Genomic DNA, 23,157 nt, shown 5'->3' on the forward strand with positions numbered 1-23,157 from the left:
GAAGAGTAGCCTCCCCTTGCTGCAACTAGAGAAAGCCCGCGTGCAGCAATGAAGACCCAACGCAGCCAAAAAATAAAATTAATTAAAAATATATATATTTTTAAATAAAAATGAAATCCTTCCCTAAAAAAAAAAAAAAAGAGTGAACCCTAATGAAAAAGAGTGAACCCTAATGTAAACTATGAACTTTGGGTGATAATGATGTGTCAATGTCGCTTCATCTATTTTACCAAATGTACCACTGTGGTGCTGGGATGTTAACAGTGGGGGAGGCTGTGGGTGTGTGGGTGCAAGAGGCATATATAGAAACTCTGTACTTTCCACTCAATTTTGCTGTGAACCTAAAACTACTCTAAAATAGAAAATCTTTTTTTTTTTTTTTTTTTTTTTTTGCGGTATGCGGGCCTCTCACTGTTGTGGCCTCTCCCATTGCGGAGCACAGGCTCCGGACGCACAGGCCCAGCGGCCACGGCTCACGGGCCCAGCCGCTCCGCAGCATGTGGGATCCTCCCCGACCGGGGCACGAACCCGTGTCCCCTGCATCGGCAGGTGGACTCTCAACCACTGTGCCACCAGGGAAGCCCGAAAATCTATTTTTTATAACAAATAAATCTATAACCAAAAACCAACCAAAAAGAATGGGTAGAATACATATCTGAAGACTATGAAAATAAACAGTAGCAGGCAGATTGGAAAAGAAGCACAGAATGTGAAGTTCCATTGAAGTGGTGGTGAGTTTGCCATGTTTTTTCTCAGGTATTGCCTCACCTGGACTCAAAGGCAGCCCAAAACTGAGAAGTGTACACCGGGTAAGAAAAAGCTCCAAGAAAATCCCTCCCTTTCTAGTGAGGAACAGGGAAGGGGGCCCTTGCTAGTCTGAGAAACTAGGGGAAATCCCTCCTTTTTCCCTTCTCTTCTATCCTGGTCTCCAGCCAATTCTATGGCAGTAGCAGCAGAGAGATGGTAGTGGTGACTGGGCAGGTACCTAAAACCCTGGGAGAAGTGAACCCTTTTTTCTGACCCCAGGAATTGTAATCCCAAGAGTGTGAGGCAAATCCTCACTGCTTTTTATTTCTCTGTCCTCTTATCACTTGGCTTGGATACAGACACAGTTGTAGGAATTGAACAGTGGAACAGGGAAACTAGAGTCCCTGTTTTTTAGCCAGACTACTGGCAAGGGAGAGTCTGAGAGCTGGAAAATGTTGGTAAGATTGGGGTGTGGAGGTATATCAAGCAAACAATCCCATAGAGTTGTATATGAACTTCAGGGCTCACCTCTGAGCTCTGCGTGCATGGATGTGACCCTAAACATCCATACCATAGGCTTTAAGAACAGAGCAACAAGACATACTTACTACCACTCTGGTCCCAGAATGGATACTGGGTCCCACACATGGAAATGATCTAAATAGAAATGCTCAGAAAACCAAACTGACATTGCAACTAGAGCCCCGAGAATGCAGGTAGGAATCTGTTTCCTGAACATAATCTGGTTGACTAGCCACTGACATACACACACACACACACACACACACACACACACACACACACACACACACACAATCAACCTTCTCCTTAGAACTTAAATAAAACCTAGGGTCTCATATCATAATATTCAAAATGTCCAAGATACAATCCAAAATAATATGGCATATGAAGAAACAGGGAAATCTCAACATGAGAAGGAAAAGTCAACAGATGTTACTCCCAAGATTATACAGATATTAGAATTAAACACCAAAGACCTTAAAGCAACTATTACAACAATGCTTCAATAAGTAAAGGTGGGCTTCCCTGGTGGCACAGTGGTTGAGAGTCTGCCTGCTGATGCAGGGGACACGGGTTTGTGCCCCAGTCAGGGAAGATCCCACATGCCGTGGAGCAGCTGGGCCCGTGAGCCACGGCTGCTGAGCCTGCGCATCCGGAGCCTGTGCTCCTCAATGGGAGAGGCCACAACAGTGAGAGGCCCGCGTACCGCAAAAAACAAAAAATTTAAAAAATTAAAAGAAATAATAATAATAAGTAAAGGCAAACATTATTGAATGAATGGGAAGACAGAAAATTTCAAAATCTAGTGTGTAGTTTACACATACAACACATCTCCTTTTGGACCAGTCACATTTCAAGTGGTCAATAACTACTGTATTGCACAGTAAAGCTTTACACCTATGTCCAGAATGAAGTTCATTTAGTTTCTAGAATATAAGGCAAAAAGTATGATCCAATCACTAAATACTGGAAAGATCCTAGAGTGATGACTCTTACCACATTCCCATTCAACTCATCGATATGGCCTAAGCAGAAGAAAGACAAACCTTAGAGAATGCCAATGGATTTTTGTAACTTATTCAGGTTGTGGATCCCACTGCTGCTGCTGCTTTAGATGTGGTTTTCTTGCTAAAGCAAATCAACATATCCCTGGTACCAGGTCTGCAGCTACAGACCTGAGAATGAGATCATCATAAGATGTAAGCATTCAGCTGTCAGCGTTAGCTATACATTTTCACTGGCCTACCTGCTATTAATTCTCCTGGTCTTAGGAATAATCTAATCCACAGAGACCTTAACTGCCTTTCCATTCTAAGGGCACCATGCTGGTCTACTACACTAATAATTTCATGCTGATTAGACTTGGTGAACAAGAAGCAGCAACTGATCTAAATACTGTGGTAAAATATATGCACTCCAGAGGGTGGGAAATCAATTCCACAAAAATTCACAGGTCTTCCACACTGGTAAAATTTCTGTGAGCCCTATGGTCTTGAGCAATTCAAGATATCCCTTCCAAGGTGATGAAGTTGCTGCACCTACTCTCTCTTAATACTGAGAAAGAAGTGCAATGCCCAGTAGACCTCCTTGGATTTTTGAAGCAATCTGTTCCTCATTTGGGTATGCAACTATGAACCATTTACCAAGACTGCTGGATGTGAGAGAGGCCCACAACAATTGAAGGCTCTGCAACACATATGGGCTGCTGTGAAAGCTGCTTTGCCACTTGGGTTATATAACCCACTAGATCCAGTGTTGCTTAACGTATCTGTGCTAGATAGGGATCTTGAACGGTTATTGCACAACTTTAGGTGAATCTCAGACCAGATCTCCAGCATTCTGTAAAAAAGCTATGTCATCCGGTACAAATAACTATCACCCTTTTTCGAAAAAACAGCTTTTGGCTTACCACAGGGCCTTAGAATGAATGCTTGATCATGGGCCACCATGTTACCATGTGACCTGGGCAGTCCATCATGAACTAAGTTTTGTTGGACCAACAAAGCAATATGGTTGGGTGTGTACTGAAGCACTTCATCATCAGAAGGAAGGGATGTACATGAGATCAGGCTTGAGCAGGTCCTGAAGGCATAAATAATTTGCATAAGCAAGTGGCCCAGATGCCCAAGGTTCCTAATTCCTGCTATATTGCTTCTTTTCTCTCAATCTGGATATATTTTATCTCATGGAGAATTCTCTATGACCATCTCACTGAGGGGGAAAAAAAATTAATCTTGTTTACTGATATCTCTGCATGATAACATGCAGATGACAACAATACTAGAGCCCCATTCTGGGGTCCTGAAGGACAGTGGTGAAGGGAAACCCTTCCAGGGCCAGAAGTATGAATAGGGTACCTAGTTGTTCATTTTGCCTGGAAGGAGAGATGACAGAGATACTGTTCTATACTGACTCAAGGACAGTGTTTAATGGTACGACTGGATATTCAGATATTTGGAAGGAATAATTAGAGAACTGGTGACAAGGAAATCTGGGGATAAGGTATATGGACAGACCTCTTTGAAAGGGCACAGAATATGAAGCAATTTATGTCCCATGTGAATGCTTACCAAAGGGCAAACTCTACAGAGAAGGTGCTTAATAACCCCGTAGAGAAGACGACCAGTTTGGAGGACTAAGCCAGTCTCTTTACCCAGCCATTCTATCTTTGCCCAGTGGCTCATTAACAAAGAGGCCATGGTAGCAGGATGCAATTTATACATGGGCTCAGCAATATGGGCTTCTGCTCACCGAGGCCAACCTGACTACAGCCACAGCTGAGTGTCCAACCTGCCAAAAGTTCACGCATGCACTGGGGAAGAGGCAGGTGGATGCCCCCAATACACGGTACCATTCATGCGATGGTTGGTCAGTTGTCTCTCTACTCATTTCTAGTCCCTGGTGACTTCCCCTTCCTTCTTAGTAAATCAATTATGAATGTAAAATAAATATTGTTTATAGTGTCAAGGATTTCAGACTGTCTTAGTCTGCCCCCTTGTGGGAACCAGTTCTTCAATCTTTCACTAGGAATAAAATTGATTAAATCCAGCCTGGTCCTCAAACAAAACAAAACACAAAATGTATTTATTAGATAATAATTTTACCCTAGGCTTCACTAATAGGTTCCTTCCTCATCCTTTGTTATCCAACTCTTTATGACCCTTCAATAAAACTTATGAAGTTTTTCAAAGAGGTTTTTGTCATTTTTATCTCTTGCGAGAAGAATTCAGATAAAAATATTTTAAATCAGAATCTTTCTAAATGTCCAACAAACCTTTTCCAACCTTTTTAGTTCCCATGCTTTTATTCTGTTTCATTCGTAAATATGGATAAGCAAGGAGTGGCTTCTACAAGCCTTCTAGTGTTAACTAGTCCAATTATCATAATACTAAGTAGGATACTTAATATGTTCTGACACAAAACGTGATTAGGGTTGCATATTCCTAGAGTTTAAGATATTACTAAGTAAATTATTATGAAACACTTTGAAAATCTGAACACTCATTGATGAGGAAATGGTGGAATAAATTATGGATTACTTAGCTAAGGAGGATTATACAGATTTTAAGAAATTAGAATTTAAGTATGTTCCTGGAGGGATGACCATGCTACACTGTTAACTGAGGGAGAAAAGAATTAAAACTGCATTTTAGGTTTTCCCTGGTGGCGCAGTGGTTGAGAGTCCGCCTGCCAATGCAGGGGACACGGGTTCGATCCCTGGTCCCGGAAGATCCCACATGCCGCAGAGCGGCTAGGCCCGTGAGCCATGGCCGCTGAACCTGCGTGTCTGGAGCCTGTGCTCCACAACGGGAGAGGCCACAACAGTGAGAGGCCCGCGTACCACAAAAAAACAAAAACAAAAACAAAAAAATGCATTTTATTTTTTAAAATCTTCAAAGTAATACATACACACACACACACACACACACACACACACACACATCCATGCATGTGCCAGTATGACTTTAGTGGAAAACATGGAAGGATACAGACTGAATACAATTAATACTAGTTACTTTAGGGGAGTGGAAGAGGAAGAAGCCCTAACATATCCTTTCTAAATGTCTACATTGTTTGCTAAAAGTAATTTTTTACTTAATACAATTATTATATCTCACATTAAAAAATATAAAGTGTAACTGAAATATATAAACACATTCTGACATACGCCTAGCACCCTAAGATAATAAGAAATTGTTGGCTAGAGGGCCAATTTCAAGTTTAATTTTTTGGAAAAAAGAGTGTTACACAAAGAATTATCAACAAGAAGTTAAATCTCAGAAGAAACATATGACAAGAAATAAAGACACTTCAGAGGGATTTGTCATTTAAGGTCAGACCTTTTCAACTCTGTTGGTCCAACCACCAACAAACAAATTTGTGTTTTAAATATAAGAATGGAAAGATTCTAAATATGTGCTACCAACAAGGCTGATTTGGAACTTTTGGCATAGATTAGTGTACAGCCTGAAATATTTTCTGACTGAAAATAATACTTCACAGCATTATTCTGAGAATTAAATGAGGATTTTGTGAAAGCACCTAGCTCAGAGCCTGGCACATATGTATTATTAAAATTTTTTTCTTTATTCCTAAAGCAATCTATGTTGAAAGCTAAATAATTTTTATCAGAAGGAGAAAGTACTAAAACAACAAATACAAAATAATCCTGTACATTAGTGATGTCACTATGCCAGATATACTCTTACACTGAGATAAAGAAATGATATACTGAATATTGAAATAATTTTCCTTATCATTCTATATAATAAAACACTCCGGGTTTAATAAAGAAATCATCGTCACCAGACTAAAGATAATTTGTATACGTTTCAAGCACACGAACATCTCATTTCTACGAAATATTTCATATGTTTATAAGGAAAGAAAAAGAACCAGGAGATAGCATATTTGAAAATTTAGTACATTATTACTATAGATACACCAGCATGCAATAATCAAATGAAACCAGCTACAAATAATGGGAATCACACAAAGTCAAATACTGTGCAATTTCCCAGTCTTCCAGCATGAACTGATCATAGGCATTATTATACCAATACATATCTTATATATCAGAGTCTAATGCCTGCATAATGTTATCTTTGCAGGAGTAAATCAAAACTGGGTTTCAGCCATATTACATTAGTTCACGCACCTATTTAGTATCTAGAAGCAGTAAGTCGGCTTATGTACAGATGACCTCTAATGAAAAATCATTTGATTCAGAAAATGGAGCTAGTACAATAAAAAAAAACAATTCTGATGAAGTACCCCATGATTCCTGAAATACAGAACCAGAATTCCTAGAATTGATAAGCTTCCTTCATCAATTCGATGGCCTAAATGCAAGACATTGGTACTGTGCTAGATGCTAAGATCCTACCATTAATGAACTCCTAGATTACTAAGAAAAACAGAGATCCAACCGACAAATAAGACCAAATGTGGTATATAATATAACCCAATAATGTACAAAATGCTACGCTGGAAAGCAGAAAATAACCACCCAACCTTAAAAGGCTATACTAGGTTAAACTGTCACAATCAGTTTTACAGTCTTATTTCAAGAGCCTCAATTCACAAATCAATAGATAGTTGATAGTCTGACAAACGACATACATCCAACAAATTCCTCACACTGCGGCTTTATTTCAGTTACGTAAATAACAGAAGTGAATATTGGATCAATATGTGACCTGGGCACATCCACATACTTTCCCATGCACACTAAGTGCTAGATATTTGTTCATTCCTTCATTCAACAAATACTGAAAAAATTTTATATGCAAGTGTTCTAAGGCTAGAGTGGTGAATAAGACGAAGTCTCCGCTCAAATGAAACCAGTTTTCTGGTAGTTGAGACAACAATGAACAAGTAAAGTAGTGGCAATTATGAAGGTTAGAGCTGGGTGTTTAGGTGGTCAGAGAGAAGGCCTCTCTCACTTAAGAAGAAATCTACGGTCCTTTAGTCAAGAAAGAACAAATGTACAAGCCCTTCAAAGAAAACACTCTTTAACATGTTTAAGCAAAAAGGCCAGCATAGATGAAACAAAGTGGGTAATGAAGGGAGTGGGAGGACATAAAGTATTAGGAAAAGGGTAGCTTAGGCAGGGTCATATAGGGAATGATAAAGACTTTGGAATTTATTCTGAATGTGATAGGAAGCCACTGGAGAATTTTTTTTTCAAGTTTGGGGAAATATACGATTTGATTTGTTTTAACTAGAGCAGTATAGCTATCAAATGGACAATAGATTATATATTGGCAAGAATGGAAATAATAAGTTAGGACACTATAATAGTAGTAAAGGAAAGAAACGATGGTAGTTCAGACTAAAATGACAACAATATAGGTGGTGGGGAAATGATAGAAAATATATCTTAAAAAGAACAAATTCTTAAAGCATTATAAAACAAAACAAAAAGCCAGTAATGGAGGAGGAATGTTAAGAAATCCATGGAAGACAGAAACTAGACGCAACTGGAGGGAGGAAATTATAGCCCACAGCATGTGTAGGAGGATAACTGTAAAAGATGAGAGTGTTTCCAGGTCTGTTTTAACCACAAAAGCAAGAGATGCAAGGAACAGGAAGTTCTCAGGACAGCAATCTTAGTGAGTGGCATGGGATCTGTTTCAGTCCAAGTAGTCAGGCCATCTCCCATCTCCTACATTTGATAAGCAGATGACATCAGAGGTCTTTGCCCCTAAACCAGAGCAATGAGTGTGGGTATGTGTGAGTCAGAATCCACTGCATCTGCAAGACAGATCAGAGGCCAAACTAGTTAGTTAACACACAGGAGAGAGCCCTCATGCCCAAAGATTAACACACCTCACCAGACACCTTACCTTACGTGTCTGCCATTATTACTGAGAAGAGACATTAAATAACAACTATATCCACAATCAGGCAGGGCAGATTATCAAGCATTATGGCCCTCTACAGGCATATCAGTTGTTTAAAGATAATGTTTGTTCTGAACAGACTGGCGTCTGTTCTGGTTGGTTGATGTTTTTGGCATATTAATTATTAAATATTTTGAATGTTACCCTCCAGACAGGCCAACACAAAATGTAATAAAATGGAAAGGGACTTCCCTGGTGGCACAGTGGTTAAGAATCCACCTGCCAGGGGCTTCCCTGGTGGCGCAGTGGTTGAGAGTCCACCTGCCGATGCAGGGTACACAGGTTCGTGCCCTGGTCCGGGAGGATCCCACATGCCGCGGAGCGGCTAGGCCCGTGAGCCATGGCCGCTGAGCCTGCATGTCCGGAGCCTGTGCTCCGCAACGGGAGAGGCCACAGCAGTGAGAAGCCCACGTACTGCCAAAAAAAAAAGAATCTTCCTGCCAGTGCAGGGGACATGGGTTCGATCCCTGGTCTGGGAAGATCCCACATGCCATGGAGCAACTAAGCCAGTATGTCACAACTACTGAGCCTGCACCCTACAGCCCACAAGCCACAACCACCGAGCCCACGTGCCGCAACTACTGAAGCCCACGCGCCTAGAGCCCCTGCTCTGCAACAAGAGAAGCCACCACAATGAGAAGCCTGCACACCACCACGAAGGGTAGCCCCTGCCTGCCGCAACTAGAGAAAGCCCACGTGCAGCAACGAAGACCCAACGTGGCCAAAATAAATCAATCTATTTTTTTTAAAAAATGGAAGGGCTCTGGTTCTGGTTCTGGGTTAAAATGGAGTAAGCACACTCTGTGTTAACTGAATATAACTAAAACCCATGAATGTAACTGAAAACCCTGGAAAGAATGATGGAGCAGCAATCTGAGGACTCTGAAAACTAAACAGTAGCAGGCAAATTGTGGAAGGAAACCAGAACTTGAAAGACAACCAATTCAGTGATGCATTTCCTGTTGTTTTTTAATGTCACCGAACTCCCAGCCTGAACTCAAAGGAAATCCAAATCCTGGATTGGCACACCAGAGTCAAACAGATACAAGTCTTCTCTTTCTGATTAGAGAGTATAAGTGGGGCAGTGGTGGGGGCACAGTCCATATAGGACTGTGAGAGTGGGAAGATCTGGCTTTTTTCTCTTTTTACCTTCCTCTTCCAGCCCCGCCTATAAGTAAGACTATTTCAGTAATGGCAGCTGTAGGGGATACTTAAATCTCTGAGGAAGGGGAATCCTTTCTGACCACAGGATCAGTGGTATGAGCAATGTAGTAGAACTGCAAGGGGAAATAGATAAATCCACACTTACGGTCTGAGATTTCAATATTCCTCTTTTAATAACTGACAGAATGAGCAGACATAAAATCAGCAAAGATATAGAAGACTTGAACAACACTATCAATTAACTCAACCAGACTAATATTCGTAGAACCTTCCATCCCCAAAGAGCCTAATACACATATTTTAAGTGCACACAGAACATTTAAGATAGATAATTTCCTGGGCCATAAAACATATCTCAATAAAACGTGATCTAACTCAGAATATGTGTTCTTTGGCCACAGCAAAATTAAACTAGAAATTAATATGAGGAGGTATCTGGAAAATTCTCAAATGTTTGAAAACTACATCAACACACTTCTAAATAACACATGGGTTAAAGAAGAAACCAAAAGGGGAATTAGGCAGTATTTTGAAATAAATGAAAAGCATTACTCATCAAAGTCTGTGAAATGCAGCTAAGTCAGTACATAGAGGGAAATTTATAGCATTAAAATTCCTGTATTAGAAAAGAAAGTTCCAATCAGTGATCTTAGCTTCTACCTTAAGAAGCTAGAAATAGAAGAGAAAATTCAACCCAAAGCAGGCAGAAGTAAGGAAATAATAAAGACCAAAGAAGAAACTGATAAAATAGAAAACAGGAAAGCAATACAGAAAATGAATGAAAACTGAAACTGATTCTTTAAGATCAATAAAATTGATATATCTCTATCCAGAATGATCAAGACAAGGAGAAAGAATACTCAAATTAACCATATTAGGAGTGAGGAGAGGTGACACCATTACAGATTCTATAGATTTAAAAAGGTTACTCGGGCTTCCCTGGTGGCGCAGTGGTTTAGAGTCCACCTGCTGATGCAGGGGACATGGGTTCGTGCCCTGGTCCGGGAAGATCCCATATGCCGTGGAGCGGGTAGGCCCGTGAGCCACGGCCTCTGAGCCTGTGCGTCCGGAGCCTGTGCTCCTCAACGGGAGAGGCCACAACAGTGAGAGGCTCACGTACCGCAAAAAAACAAAAACAAAAACAAAAACAAAAGGTTTTTCTTGAGGAGTTAATTTGAATAGTCCAAGAAGGAGGAGTTAATTTGAATAGTCCTATATTTACTAAAGAAATTTAATTTATATTTTAAAACTTTCCCACAATGAAAATTCCAGGCCCAGATGCCTCCCTGGGAAATTCTATCAAACATTTATGAATGAAATAATACCAATTCTATAAAGAATACTCCAGGAAATTGAAGAGGGAGAAATATCTCTCAACTTTCAACTGATTCTATGAGACCAGGAGTACCTTGATACAAAAATCAGACAAAGACATCCTAAGACAGGAAAATTAAAGGCCAATATCCCACATGAACACAGATACAAAAATAATTAAAACTGTCTTAGCAAATCAAATCTATCAACTGTACAAAAGCAGGCCACACGGGCCAGATTTGCTCACCCTGCTTTAGAGCACTACTGCTCAACCATAATGGTCCAAATCAAATAATAAAAATATTTGTACCACACTGGAAAAAACAGATATGGTTTACCACTGGAGGTGACTGACATGAACTTCAGCTACTCCAGACACTACCCCAAGGACTGAGAACTTATTCTAACATCTCCTTTCACACATTACTTGCTTTTATTTGAGTTTAGATCTTTTTTCACTTACTACTTTATGTATTTATCACCAATTCAACCCTAAGGCTTTCATCAATTACTTAAAACTTTTCTAAAGATAATTAAATGCATCAGATTTCTACCAATTTCATTTTCCTGAGAATGGCTCTTCTGGAAGCTTCTAAGCTACTCCAATCTGGTCTGTTTACCCTCCAACCCTGTCTTTTCATTGTATGCTGAAGATTTCTTTACGCTTCTCTTTTGTTAAATTTCCTATTTCTTGTAACCTTTCCCTTTTTTATTTGGCTGACTTTCTCATTTTGATGGATCACATCCTGCAACAGATTTCTAAGAAAGGGTACAAGGTAGGCAAACAAATAAACAAAACAAAAAAACAAACAAAAAACCTTACATGTCTTAAAACATCTTAATTTAACTCTTACATCTGATTAATAGTTTCAATGCATATGAAATACAAAGGGGTTGAAATTATTTTCCCTCAGAATTTTGAAGGTGATGCTCCATTTCTCATTTAGTATCTAATGCTACCATTAAGAAGTCCAAAGCCAACTGATTCCTGTTACTTTGACACATTTTTTTCCCTCTCTGAAAGCATGAAAAGACCTTCTGTTTCACCCAGTGATTTGAAATTTCACCATGATGTGTCTTAGTTTGTGTTTATATTCATCCATTGTAATGAGTACTCAGTAAGCCTTTTGAACCAGAAACTCATGTTCTTTAGTCCAAGAAAGTTTTCTTGAATCATTTTGTTGATGATTTCTTCCCCATTTTCTCTGTTTCTTCTGGGAGCTACTGGTGTTGTTTTTCTTTTTTTAATTTATTTATTTATTTATTTTTGGCTGCGTTGGGTCTTTGTTGCTGCGCGCGGGCTTTCTCTAGTTGTGGTGAGCAGGGGCTACTCTTCGTTGCAGAGTGTGGGCTTCTCGTTGTGTGGTTTCTCTTGTTGCGGAGCACGGGATCTAGGCACGCAGGCTTCAGTAGCTGTGGCACACAGGCTCTAGAGTGCAGGCTTAGTAGCTGTGGTGCACGGGCTCAGCTGCTCCACAGCATGTGGGATCCTCCCAGACCAGGGCTTGAACCCGTGTCCCCTGCACTGGCAGGCAGATTCTTAACCACTGCGCCACCAGGGAAGTCCCAACTACTATTATTTGAATACTGAAATTCCTGGCCCCTGTAAGTTTCTTAATACCCCTCACTTCTCTTCTGTAACATTTGTTCTTTTGCTCGACTTTTTCACAGATTTCTTCAACATTAATTTTCTAAGTACTTCTACAAAGCTTTTTTGATCTCTATCAGAATTTTAATGTCTAAGAGCCTCTTTTAAAAATCAGAATTATAACTCTTTTACAGTAACTCCTTCTTATTTCATGGCTGTATTATTTTCTCTTATTTCCCTGAAGTTGTTTATAATGGTTGTTATTTTCCTCTGCAAAAGATCTGTTCTCAGTTGCTCTATCCTGTTTATTTTAATCTCTACCTTTCATACTTTACAGGGTTTCCTCAAATATCTAGTAATCCTTGGTCAGCTGCTCACAGTTAGGAGAAAAGACTAAAAGGTTGATTATTTTCAGTATGGGACTCCTGCCCTCCACTATGCCTGGTGTCTTCTGCTCTAGAGAGAGTCTCTACTTTTGCTCTCTCCAAAGAATAAATTTCTGGCCTTTGCCAAAGTTAGGGGTGAAGAGCTGGGCACTTGTCAAGCTAACTGGTTAGCTAATTTTGAGAAGGAGGTCCCAGGAACCAAGGGCTTCTTTGACTGACTTTCAACCAATCCTCCTTTCACTTCCACTTCCACATGCTGCCATTCTTGAGTTTTTTTAGTCTTTTGGAGGGTAAATCAGATTATTTTCTTGATTTTCTCTGCTACTGAGTTTAGCATCCAGTCTACAATTATTCATATACTCCCTAGTTTCTAAAATTGTGTTGATTTTGTCTCCTCTCTAATTCCCCTTTGCTGATCTTTTAGCAGGTTTCTGAAAGGAGAAAAAGTAGAAGTATGTGTTCATCCTATCTCTTCATTCCTGATAATATGGATTCTCATTCATTCCAACTCATTATAGATGGCTTTGTATTTTTATTTCTGTCTTTTGAATAAAAAGATACAGTAAGTCCCCTACATACGAACGAGTTCTGTTACAAGAGTGCGTTCGGAAGTCCAATTTGTTCGAAAGTCCAACACAACTAACACACTTGGCTATATACTGCTGCTTTTATGCTTGCTTCCAGACATCCTGGGCTTGAAATAAAGAAATAAAGATACTGTACTACTGTACTCTATACAGTACTGTAAAGTACACAAAAGCACAACCACTTGTAGAGGATGCACGTACGTGACAATATACGTCAGACGTGAACTAACTTACGTGAGTGGACATGCGAACACATGTTCGCATCTTTGAAAGTTTGCAACTTGAAGTTATTCGTATGTAGGGGACTTACTGTATTACAAATAAACTCTCTAAGAAGGTGAGAAACATGCTTTTGTATCAGTTAACTCTCATAATGATACAGTTCCTGATGACTTCTAACTGAGATCAGTCCTGATGAGTTCTGAGATCAGGCAGCTGTGCTCAGATCATGAAAATCACTGATTTTGTTGTTAAGTTCAGCTTTTGTTACTAAAATTCAATTATACTCATTGATTTGAAAAATATTTCAACTGACATAATTCAGAGGGCACAAGGTAAATTAATAATCTCCCACATCTATATCTGTGACATTAAATAAAATTAAACTTTAATAAAAATTAGTATAATTATTTTTCTATTAATTTGTACTAATTTTGTTTTTAGGGTTATATGATGAGGGCATCCAAGGTGGCTGTTCTCTTGCTCTCTCTACATGCCCTGTTCACCAGTCCCTGCTTCACCTACACCCTACTCACATGACTGACCTTCTCTCTTAATCATAGAGCCTAATCAGTAAATGCCTGGTCTAATCTTCAGATCAGAACATCTCCACCACGATAAGTATCAAAGGGGCAGTGAGGGGTGTGCTCCTCTGCTGGTTTCCCTGGTAACCGATGAGCCAACCTGACATCAATTCCCCCTATAACTGGTAAACACCTCCACCCATCCCTGCTCCCAGGAGTGAAGACTGCTGCCATATTCTGCCCACTGTCTGCTGCACACAGGACCTTGCTTCAGACATGTAAGATTCTCATATCCATTAAACCACTGATGTCTCTGTTGCTGACTCTGGGCTCTTTCTTCTGTCTTGAGGTTGGGCAAGTACAGGGCATGCAGGCTTGCAGGGTGTAGCCCAACAAGGATTTTAAACACATAAACTCATTTTCTTTCTTTCCTCGCCACCAAGGTTTACTGAGATATAACTGACATAAAACATTATATAAGTTTAAGGTGTACAATGTGTTGATTTGATATAGTTATATATTACAATTCAGTTTTTCTCTTAATTTCTTTTTTTATATCAAAATACATGTAACATGAAAAAGTAAAAACTTATACAAATTCCTGACATTTATAATACATGCATATTATTTAAAAATGATTAAAAGTACTAGTGTAAGTTTAAATTTCCAAATCAACCTGCATATATTATTCTACTTTTTATTCTGCGACAAACAACTGTATTAAAAATAGTACAACTCTAAAACTTGGGAAGAGCAAAGTTGGAGAAAAAAGGGAACAGAACTATAGAATAAATGAACCGGGAGCTTTTACAGGATTAAAACATCACACATTTGTATATCTAAGGCTTTATTTTATTTGTAAATACTCTCAAAAAACTAAACTCAGTAATGACTGCTTGAAATTTTGCAGTATTTTAATCAGTCTGGGTTCCTAACTCTCATTCTCTTAGAGATGACTTCATTCATCCAACAGTATTTACTCAGTAACTATTATTGTATATACCAGGTACTTATTCTTGGCACTGGAAATACAGCAGTGAACAAAGAAAACCAAAAATCTCTGCAATCATGAAACATTCATTCTAGTTTTGGATAGAGAAAACAAATATAAAGGTGATAAGTACTATAAAGAAAAATGTGGAGGTGCTAGTCCTGCAAATTTAAATGTTCCTTAGGGAAGGCCTATCTGAAAACCCACTGGTAGAGAATACTTTAACCTAGTTTTGAAGTGGTCACTTCAAAAAAACCAGTCAAAAGCCTATGGTAATAAATTTTAAACAGAAAAGGAAAATAAGTAAGAAGATCTTAATTTTAGGTAATCATTATACACAAAACCCATTTCTTCTGAGACAGCTAAGACAACAAATATTGCATTGATGAACTTTTAAAAGCCAGTGTGATGATACTTGCAACAAACGTTACTGCTAAAAATTTACTTTTGGTTATATTCCAAAAGTGATATCCAGACATACACCACAATGCTCCAAAATTACTTAAAACCTTAATATCGTTAAAAAAGAGACCATTTCTCATTTTCTTTTATCCTGAATAGATGATTATCATATGGAACTAATTAGATTGTAACATCTGAACTCCTAAATGAGAAATGAGAATATCTAAACTTGACCCAGTGAAAACCCCAGTCCTCAGATTAAGTACTGGAAAGGAATAGCTGGTATCTATTCTTTTTAATTTAATAATAAATTTGAGGAAAATTTACCTTGCCCAGAGCGGCTTTGGCGAGAGTCTACACTTGACTGTCTTCGATCCGGTGCTTCCTCGTTCCCTCCATCTGCATAAAATTAGAGCGATCATAAGCGAACAGATAATGAACAGATAATGAAATTGATGTAATATCATCCCTGGCGACATCTACATCTTAACACTACTATATCTATCATTTGTTTTCATTTCTTATAAGCTCAATCATTAAAACATGTGAGGATTTTTCATACACAAAGCAAAGGTCCTTACCCTTACTTTTGTGGGGATGGTTTACACTCCTCTCTGAAAGTCTAAAGAAAGTGAAGGTGTTCTTTCCCTACCCCCATACATATACACCCTACTTTGCATATAATAAAGCAATGTTATCTACTCTGAAGTTCATTCACAGAATTTCAATTTAAAAGCCTTGATTTAAAGCAATGTCTAAATTAATTACAGCTGCTTATTTAATCTAAAGTATGTCAAATAATCCTTAGGGCTATATATTTTACTCTAATAAAATTTACATTTACATGTTTTATGAGAGATAATGGGAAAATTACATAATACATGAAAGAGCAATATAAATCAGAATCAGAAAAACTCAGAAATGAGGAGGCAGAAACCAAGAAATAATGAGAAATCAAACAAAAATCATTTCAGTAATGAAGACTATAAGAAATACAAGAGCAAACAAACACAAAAGGTCTTAAAAGAAATAGAAGGTAAGATGGAAGAAAATCTTTAACAAATTTTTTAAAAAGAAGAAATAGATTAAAAAGGATCTGTAAGAAGGGGATAAATATTGGAGATAGGCAAAGAAGATCCAGCATAAGGATAAACATAGGAGTCCCTGAAGAAGAAAACCAAAGTGAGAGAATAGAACAAATACTGAAAGACAATAATTCAAGAAAGCTTTCCAGAGGAAAAAAAGTGGCTATGTATGTGTAATATATATAGTTATACGTGTGTATAAATACATTTATACATGCACACACACACACACACACACACACACACATATATATATACATCTATATTTGAAACTACATATTTCAAGAGCATCCTGTGTCCTACTTAATCAACTCAGATCAATGCACCAAGACATTTTCTACTAAAACTAATGGACTTTAAAGGGAAAAAGAATCCTTTGGGCATTTAGGCAAATACATCACAAGATTAATAAGGGAAAACAACAGAAGAAAACAAAATAATATATTTAAAACACACAAGGAAAAAAAATTGAACCAAAGGCTTTACAACCGGTAAAACTTACCTTTAAGTATAAAGAGTAAAGAAAAACTATTACTAACATGCAAGAACTCAAGGAATATTGTTCCCATGGGCCTCTTCCTAGCTCTACCAGAAAACTAACTTTAGGCAACCAAAGTGACTAGAGAGACATTAAATAAGGACTGGTGGTGAGCATACATATACAACTGACTGTAGAATTAAGACTAAATGAGATGTAGAGAACAAAAGTATGGACACCAAGGGGGGAAAGTGGGGGCAGGGGGGATGAATTGGGAGATTGGGATTGACATATATACACTAATATGTATAAAATAGATAACTAACAAGAATCTGCTGTGTAAAAAAAATAAAAGTTCAAAAAAAAAAGACTAAATGAGAGTTTTAAATGGAGAGATTATAATATGTAATGGCTATAAGATCTGACAATGAAGATACAGTACAGCCAAAACAAACGAAGAAAGAATAAACAAAAAGTAACTGATTTCAGAAATCAAAATTGGTAATTGGAATGTTGTGAGACCACTGTACTTAAAAAGCAAATGAATAATTATAAAATTATTGATAAAGCAAATGAAAAATTATGGGATACTCTAATGGTATCATCTCCTTGAGAAACAGCATTCTCTGGGTGGAAGAAAGGAACTATAGATATAAGAATACAGAAGAAGTTAAGTAAAAACTCTTTAGTATTGAATCTATATTGGAAACATCAGTACAGTCTTACAAGTCACATGTATGTCCTAGCTCTGTCCACTTAAAACACCTAACACCTTGACTAATCAAGTAGTACTAACCACTCCTAGGGCCCAGACTGTTATCCTGAAATGCCATTCTCCATTAAAAGAAATCAGAAGTTCTTAAAAAACCAGCTGGTTTAGCAAAGGAAAAGTACTAGATGAACTTGGAACACCCTGACATATGCAACAGTAAAGAAGCTATTAAAGACAATGTAAAATTGAGGTCATGTCAAAAAAAAACACAGTGAAGAAGCTCATCAACATTCAAGAACTCAGGGAATATTGTCCCATGGGCCTCTTCCTAGCTCTACCAGAGAACTAACTAACTAAATGTACAACTGACTATAGATCATAATGGTTTTTAAAAAAAAAAAACAAAAAAAAAACAAACCACAGCACTACCACACTAACTGGTCACCTTCTGAGGTTGAGAGGGGCCCAGTTCATTATCTTGAAAACTGTGGAAGAGAAAGAATCAGCAATTCATCCTACATTCCCTATATAAACTGTACTAGTAGCCAAAAAGTATATGAGAGCTCTCTCTATAAAATTATTCCAAATAAATGGGAAACAAAAGATAAAATATCACCATTTCACAAACTGCAAGTAATTAGTATCTCTGCAGCCATCGAGCATCAATGGCTAATAACATCAAAAAAGAGAAAAAACTGGACATTATATGCCTCCTAATGATAGGAACACAACTACAGTTTTGCCAAAGCAATCAAACCTGAGTCTGAAACTAGCTGTCAGTTTCCAGGAAAAACAAAGAACAGAAGAAAATGCTGAATTGTTCCTGAGTGTATAATCAACAAAATACTGATTGTGGGAAATTCTACAGGCCAAACAATCCAGGTCTCTCAACAGGTAAAGAAAAAAAATAAAGTATTATGAGGTCCTAAATTATTGTGAAACAAAAATTCATTTTATGAAAAGATAAAACTATACCAGAAATCTGTGGCATCTTATATCAGGGATCAGGATGTGTAAATACAGTCCTAGTCAATTTCCCTTCCTACTGATCATCTAATTTTTGAAGGCAAATTTCTTTCTTCTCTTTTACTTGGGAATAAATTACAATGAGCAACACTTGTATTCAGGCCTGTCTTAAATTTTCATTTTCCACATGGATAAAATTACATACATGCATCACATTCTCTGTTTTAACATCAAAACATGCCCTTGAAGTATGTGAGAAGTAATACGAATAAAATACAGACATTTCCCCTCACCAGGATGTCTTTCTAAATAATAAAAGGAGAAAAAGAAATAAAAAAACAAGGCTTCAAACAAATTAAATTTGCACGATCTGCAGTATGTCAGCGTATCAATAAAACAACCTACAGGAAAACTACAGACAAGAAATGGTTTAAGACAGTTTTGAGTCAGCCAGCCAATGGCAAGACAAAAAGTCACCAATTTTGATACCATCATAATCTAAAATGTTTTAACTGCCTGAATTAAAAAAATTAAATTAGAACTACATTGCAGTAAATTTGAGCAATTCACTCCTCTACGACTGAAATCTTAACCATGTCTTACTCTAGTGGAGGTTAGTCATAAGAGTTGAGATTAACTCTCAGGTAAAAGTAAACAGCTAAAGATTTTTTTTTAAATAATAAACTCACCATTGACCCAAGATGGTATAGAAAGGAAGTTCAAGCTCTTTAAAAGTGTCTTGTGGTATGCTATGCAATCAATGGCTCCATTATCCAAAACAGCAAGACTGCAATGATGTACAGTACTTTGCCTATTTTTGCTTTGCTTAAAACACAATTCCTTCAGTACAGACAAGACCTCCCACACATAATACATACATCTACATTTATGGACAAAACAGAAGACCTTCAGTCATCAAGCAAGTCAAGTTACTTGCATAAGACTCATTACCTCACCCTGAAGTGCAGGCGGGAGAAAGGGGCTGTGTCTGTGAAGTTAGAATTTACTCATCAAGCTTGAGTTAAAGACTTTCTTCAATGTAACGGGTACAAAATTTAAAAAGACCTGATGTCCAATTTAAGTGCTAGCTTTTAAAATTAGAGCTTAGGTTTCCTAGATTTGTTCTCATCAGAGAACATTTGTTTTTTATCAGCATACTAAATTAAATCCAGCAAATAATATAAAACAATACACCTTTAATAGACTTCCTCGTCCCATTATTTAAAAGGGAAAAATGTCATAGGAATATTTACTTCATAGTGTGAACAGCTTTCAACTCAGGTCATAAATGCACTAAAAGAGTCTAAGTAAAAAAAATACCAACTACATAGGGATATTCCATATTTAGTGTTTTCCTATGAAGAAATTTAAGTTAGAGAAAGGCTTATAAGAAAGTGCCTAATTCCAAAACAAATGTTTTCTTTCCTGCAAGTAGAAGATACTTCAAATGATTATTCTTCTCAGTCCAGGATCAAAATATTACAGTTGAAAAATAAACAACTTAAGTGACCTTGAATTTGGTAGTCCCAGCCCATCTTTAGTATTCTCAGTTAAATAATGTGCCAGAATAAATATTAGATTTTATGAATTAAGATTTTGAAGTTGACTGTCTTCAATCCTCCTTTAGAAGTGTAAATATATGACCTTAAGAGAAGGAGTGGGAAGTATTAAAACTATATACATATAATCTATTATACATATAGATTAAAGTTTTACTATTCAGATATGAACTCTGGTCTCTTTTACTATTCAGGTATGAATCTGTAAGAACTGTATACACTTAATGCCAACAAAGGGAGACATGAATTGGAGGACATATATGGAATGTAATGAAAATGCAAAAGTATGGACCAAGAACATAAGCTAGATTTGTTTATTAGCCAAGGTCCACTTATGAAGAGGTACATACAGAAGATGTTCCTTGGCTACATATGCACGATGATAACCAGAAAAGATGAAAAGCAGCTCATCTGTTTGGTGTAGAAAAGAGAAAAGAACTACAATTTGTTCAGTATCTATTCTCTGCTGGCTATGGGGTCAGTAAGGTCTTTACAACATTATCTCATTTAATACTAATAATAATTCAATGAAACAAGTAGTATGCCCATTTTTAAAAATAAATTTATTTATTTTGTTTGTTTATTTTTGGCTGTGTTGGGTCTTCGTTGCTGCGTGCAGGCTTTCTCTAGTTGCAGCGAGCTGGGGCTACTCTTCGTTGCGGTGTGTGGGCTTCTCATTGCGGTGGCTTCTCTCATTGCGGAGCACAGGCTCTAGGCACGCGGTCTTCAGTAGTTGCCGCAGGCGGACTCAGTAGTTGTCGCTCACAGGCTCCAGAGCACACGCTCGGTAGTTGTGGCTCATGGGCTTAGCTGCTCCGCGGCATGTGGGATCTTCCCAGACCAGGGATTGAACCCATGTCCCCTGCCTTGGCAGGCGGATTCTCAACCACTGCGCCACCAGGGAAGCCCTATGCCCATTTAAATGTAAGACACATTCAGAGAAGAAAAGTGACTTTCCCCAAATCACACTGCTAGTAAGTAGCAATCCTAAAATTTAAAGTGTCTGGTTTCAAAAATCTGTCTTCATTTCCAGACCCTCCACTGTCTTTTTACTATAACAAACAAATCATTAAGATGGTGGTGGTAGTGGTTTGGAACTGGAGTGAACAGAAGAGGACAGAAGTAGAGACCAATTAAGAGGCTGCTGAAAAAACCGGACAAGGATAAACACCTGGACTAAGTGAGTAGTAGAGGTGGTGAGGAGAGGTCAGATTCTGGATATATTCTGAAGGAACAGTGGAGAGAATCTGCTGTCAGAAGAGAAAGATACAGAAAGAAGTCAGGGGTAATTCTGCTATTTGGGGCCCAAACAATGGATCTGCAACTTACTGAGACAGGAAAGACTGAGAGAGAAGAGGTTTGGGGATGAGAAGAGTATATGGAGCTCAGTTTTGGACATACTAAGTCTGAGATGCCTAACAGACAAATAAGCAGAGATGGACATACATATGCCATCATTACATAAATCACATTTAAAGTGTATGACATTCCCACAAACTGGAGAGGGACAAAATGGTTCTAGTGACAAAATTATCTCCATCAGAGAGAAAAACTCTTCAGTGGGATTTTTTCACAGCCTCCCATTCACTGCTCTGAGGAGTTGCCTTGCAAATGTCCATTATTGCTCTGCTCAGTCACACCCTAGGACAGCTCTAGCCCTCATTACTCATTTGTAATAAAAATAATACCTTGCATTTAATGTGCTGCTTATCGTATATATGATATGTCATAAAACATTTATGATATATTTATTTACATTTAATTATAATTTAATAATTTGATATATGTATTTTATAATGTACTGCTTTATCAGGTATGTATATATAGTACATTAAGTTCATGATAATTTGATACCTATCTGTGAAGTAAAGAATTAACCCAGCAGCCTTGAGTTACTCAAATCTTGTACATTCTCAGAAGGGCTTACTTGTATAACTAGCCTTTGGCTGGCTCCTAGGAACTGAGGTCTTAGAATGTTCCCTATGCTACTAACTGATTAGGGCACTGTGCATGCTTGAGGTCTTGAACCACATTATACCAGCTTGTGTGGACAGTGTGTGTAAAAAATGTGATTTATGATGAACACTTGCTTTCCTTCTGGGGGGTCTGAAGTTTCAGTAACTGCAATCAACACTGAAGTTACCCCAATAAAAACCCTGGACTTTTAGGCTCAAGCAAACTTCCCTGGCAGAAAACATTTTGCATGTGTTTCTCCAGTTCATTGCTGGGGGATTTAGTATGTCCTGTGTGACTCCACTGGGAGAGGATTCTTGGAAGCTTATACCTGGTATCCTCCAGCTTCTGCCTGATGTACCTTTTTCCTTTACTGATCCTGCTTTTTATCCCTTTGCTGTAATAAACTATAGCCTATTAAATAAATAAATAAATAAAGTGTATGACATTCCCAAGGAAGGGAGTACAGATAGGAGAGAGACAGAGAGAGAGAAAAGAGGTCAGAGGTGTAAGCCTTGGGGCTGAATTCAACATGTCGAGGCTGCAGGTATGAGGAGAGACCAGCAGACAATAAGAAGTAGTGGCCAGAGAATAGGAACAAAACTAGAAGAGTAGAGAAGTCAACTAAAGAGCTTCATGGAAGGGAAAGGATCAGATGTTGACAGGTCAAGTAATATGAAGAGTGAGAATTGATCACTGAATTTGTCAATGTAGATGATTTAGTATGGTTCCTGTGGAGTGGTAGGGGTAAAACCTGATGGGATTAAGTTCAAGAGAGATTAGAAAGAGCTTCTGAAAAAGGTCTTGTCTCTCCCTAGACATGGAAGATAACACATGGAGACCCTGGATATTCTGACTGCCATCTTGTAAACACAAGGGGAATAAACTATGGGATAAAGCTAACACTATGAAAATTATGGCAGAGAGACAGAAGACACTAAGATCCTTGTTGACACTGAATTACTGACGAAAGCTACTCTATCTCTGGACTACAGTTATATAATCCAATAAATCCCCTTCATCATATAAACCAGAGGTCAGTAAACTAGTCCATA

At 38.0% G+C, this 23,157-nt stretch overlaps 1 protein-coding gene across 9 annotated transcripts in view; it reads right to left on the bottom strand.

The window, feature by feature from the left end:
• Nucleotides 1-23,157, bottom strand: part of TANC2 (tetratricopeptide repeat, ankyrin repeat and coiled-coil containing 2) — a 357,408-nt gene that overhangs the window by 253,315 nt on the left and 80,936 nt on the right. For all 9 annotated transcript variants that reach the window (XM_004275661.3, XM_049701636.1, XM_049701638.1 and 6 more), the window contains one exon: nt 15,677-15,748. In XM_004275661.3, the coding sequence (XP_004275709.1) occupies nt 15,677-15,748 (72 nt within the window). The remainder of the gene's footprint in view (nt 1-15,676; nt 15,749-23,157) is intronic.

Source organism: Orcinus orca, chromosome 19 (genome assembly GCF_937001465.1).
Source record: "Orcinus orca chromosome 19, mOrcOrc1.1, whole genome shotgun sequence".
Classification (NCBI taxonomy): domain Eukaryota; kingdom Metazoa; phylum Chordata; class Mammalia; order Artiodactyla; family Delphinidae; genus Orcinus; species Orcinus orca.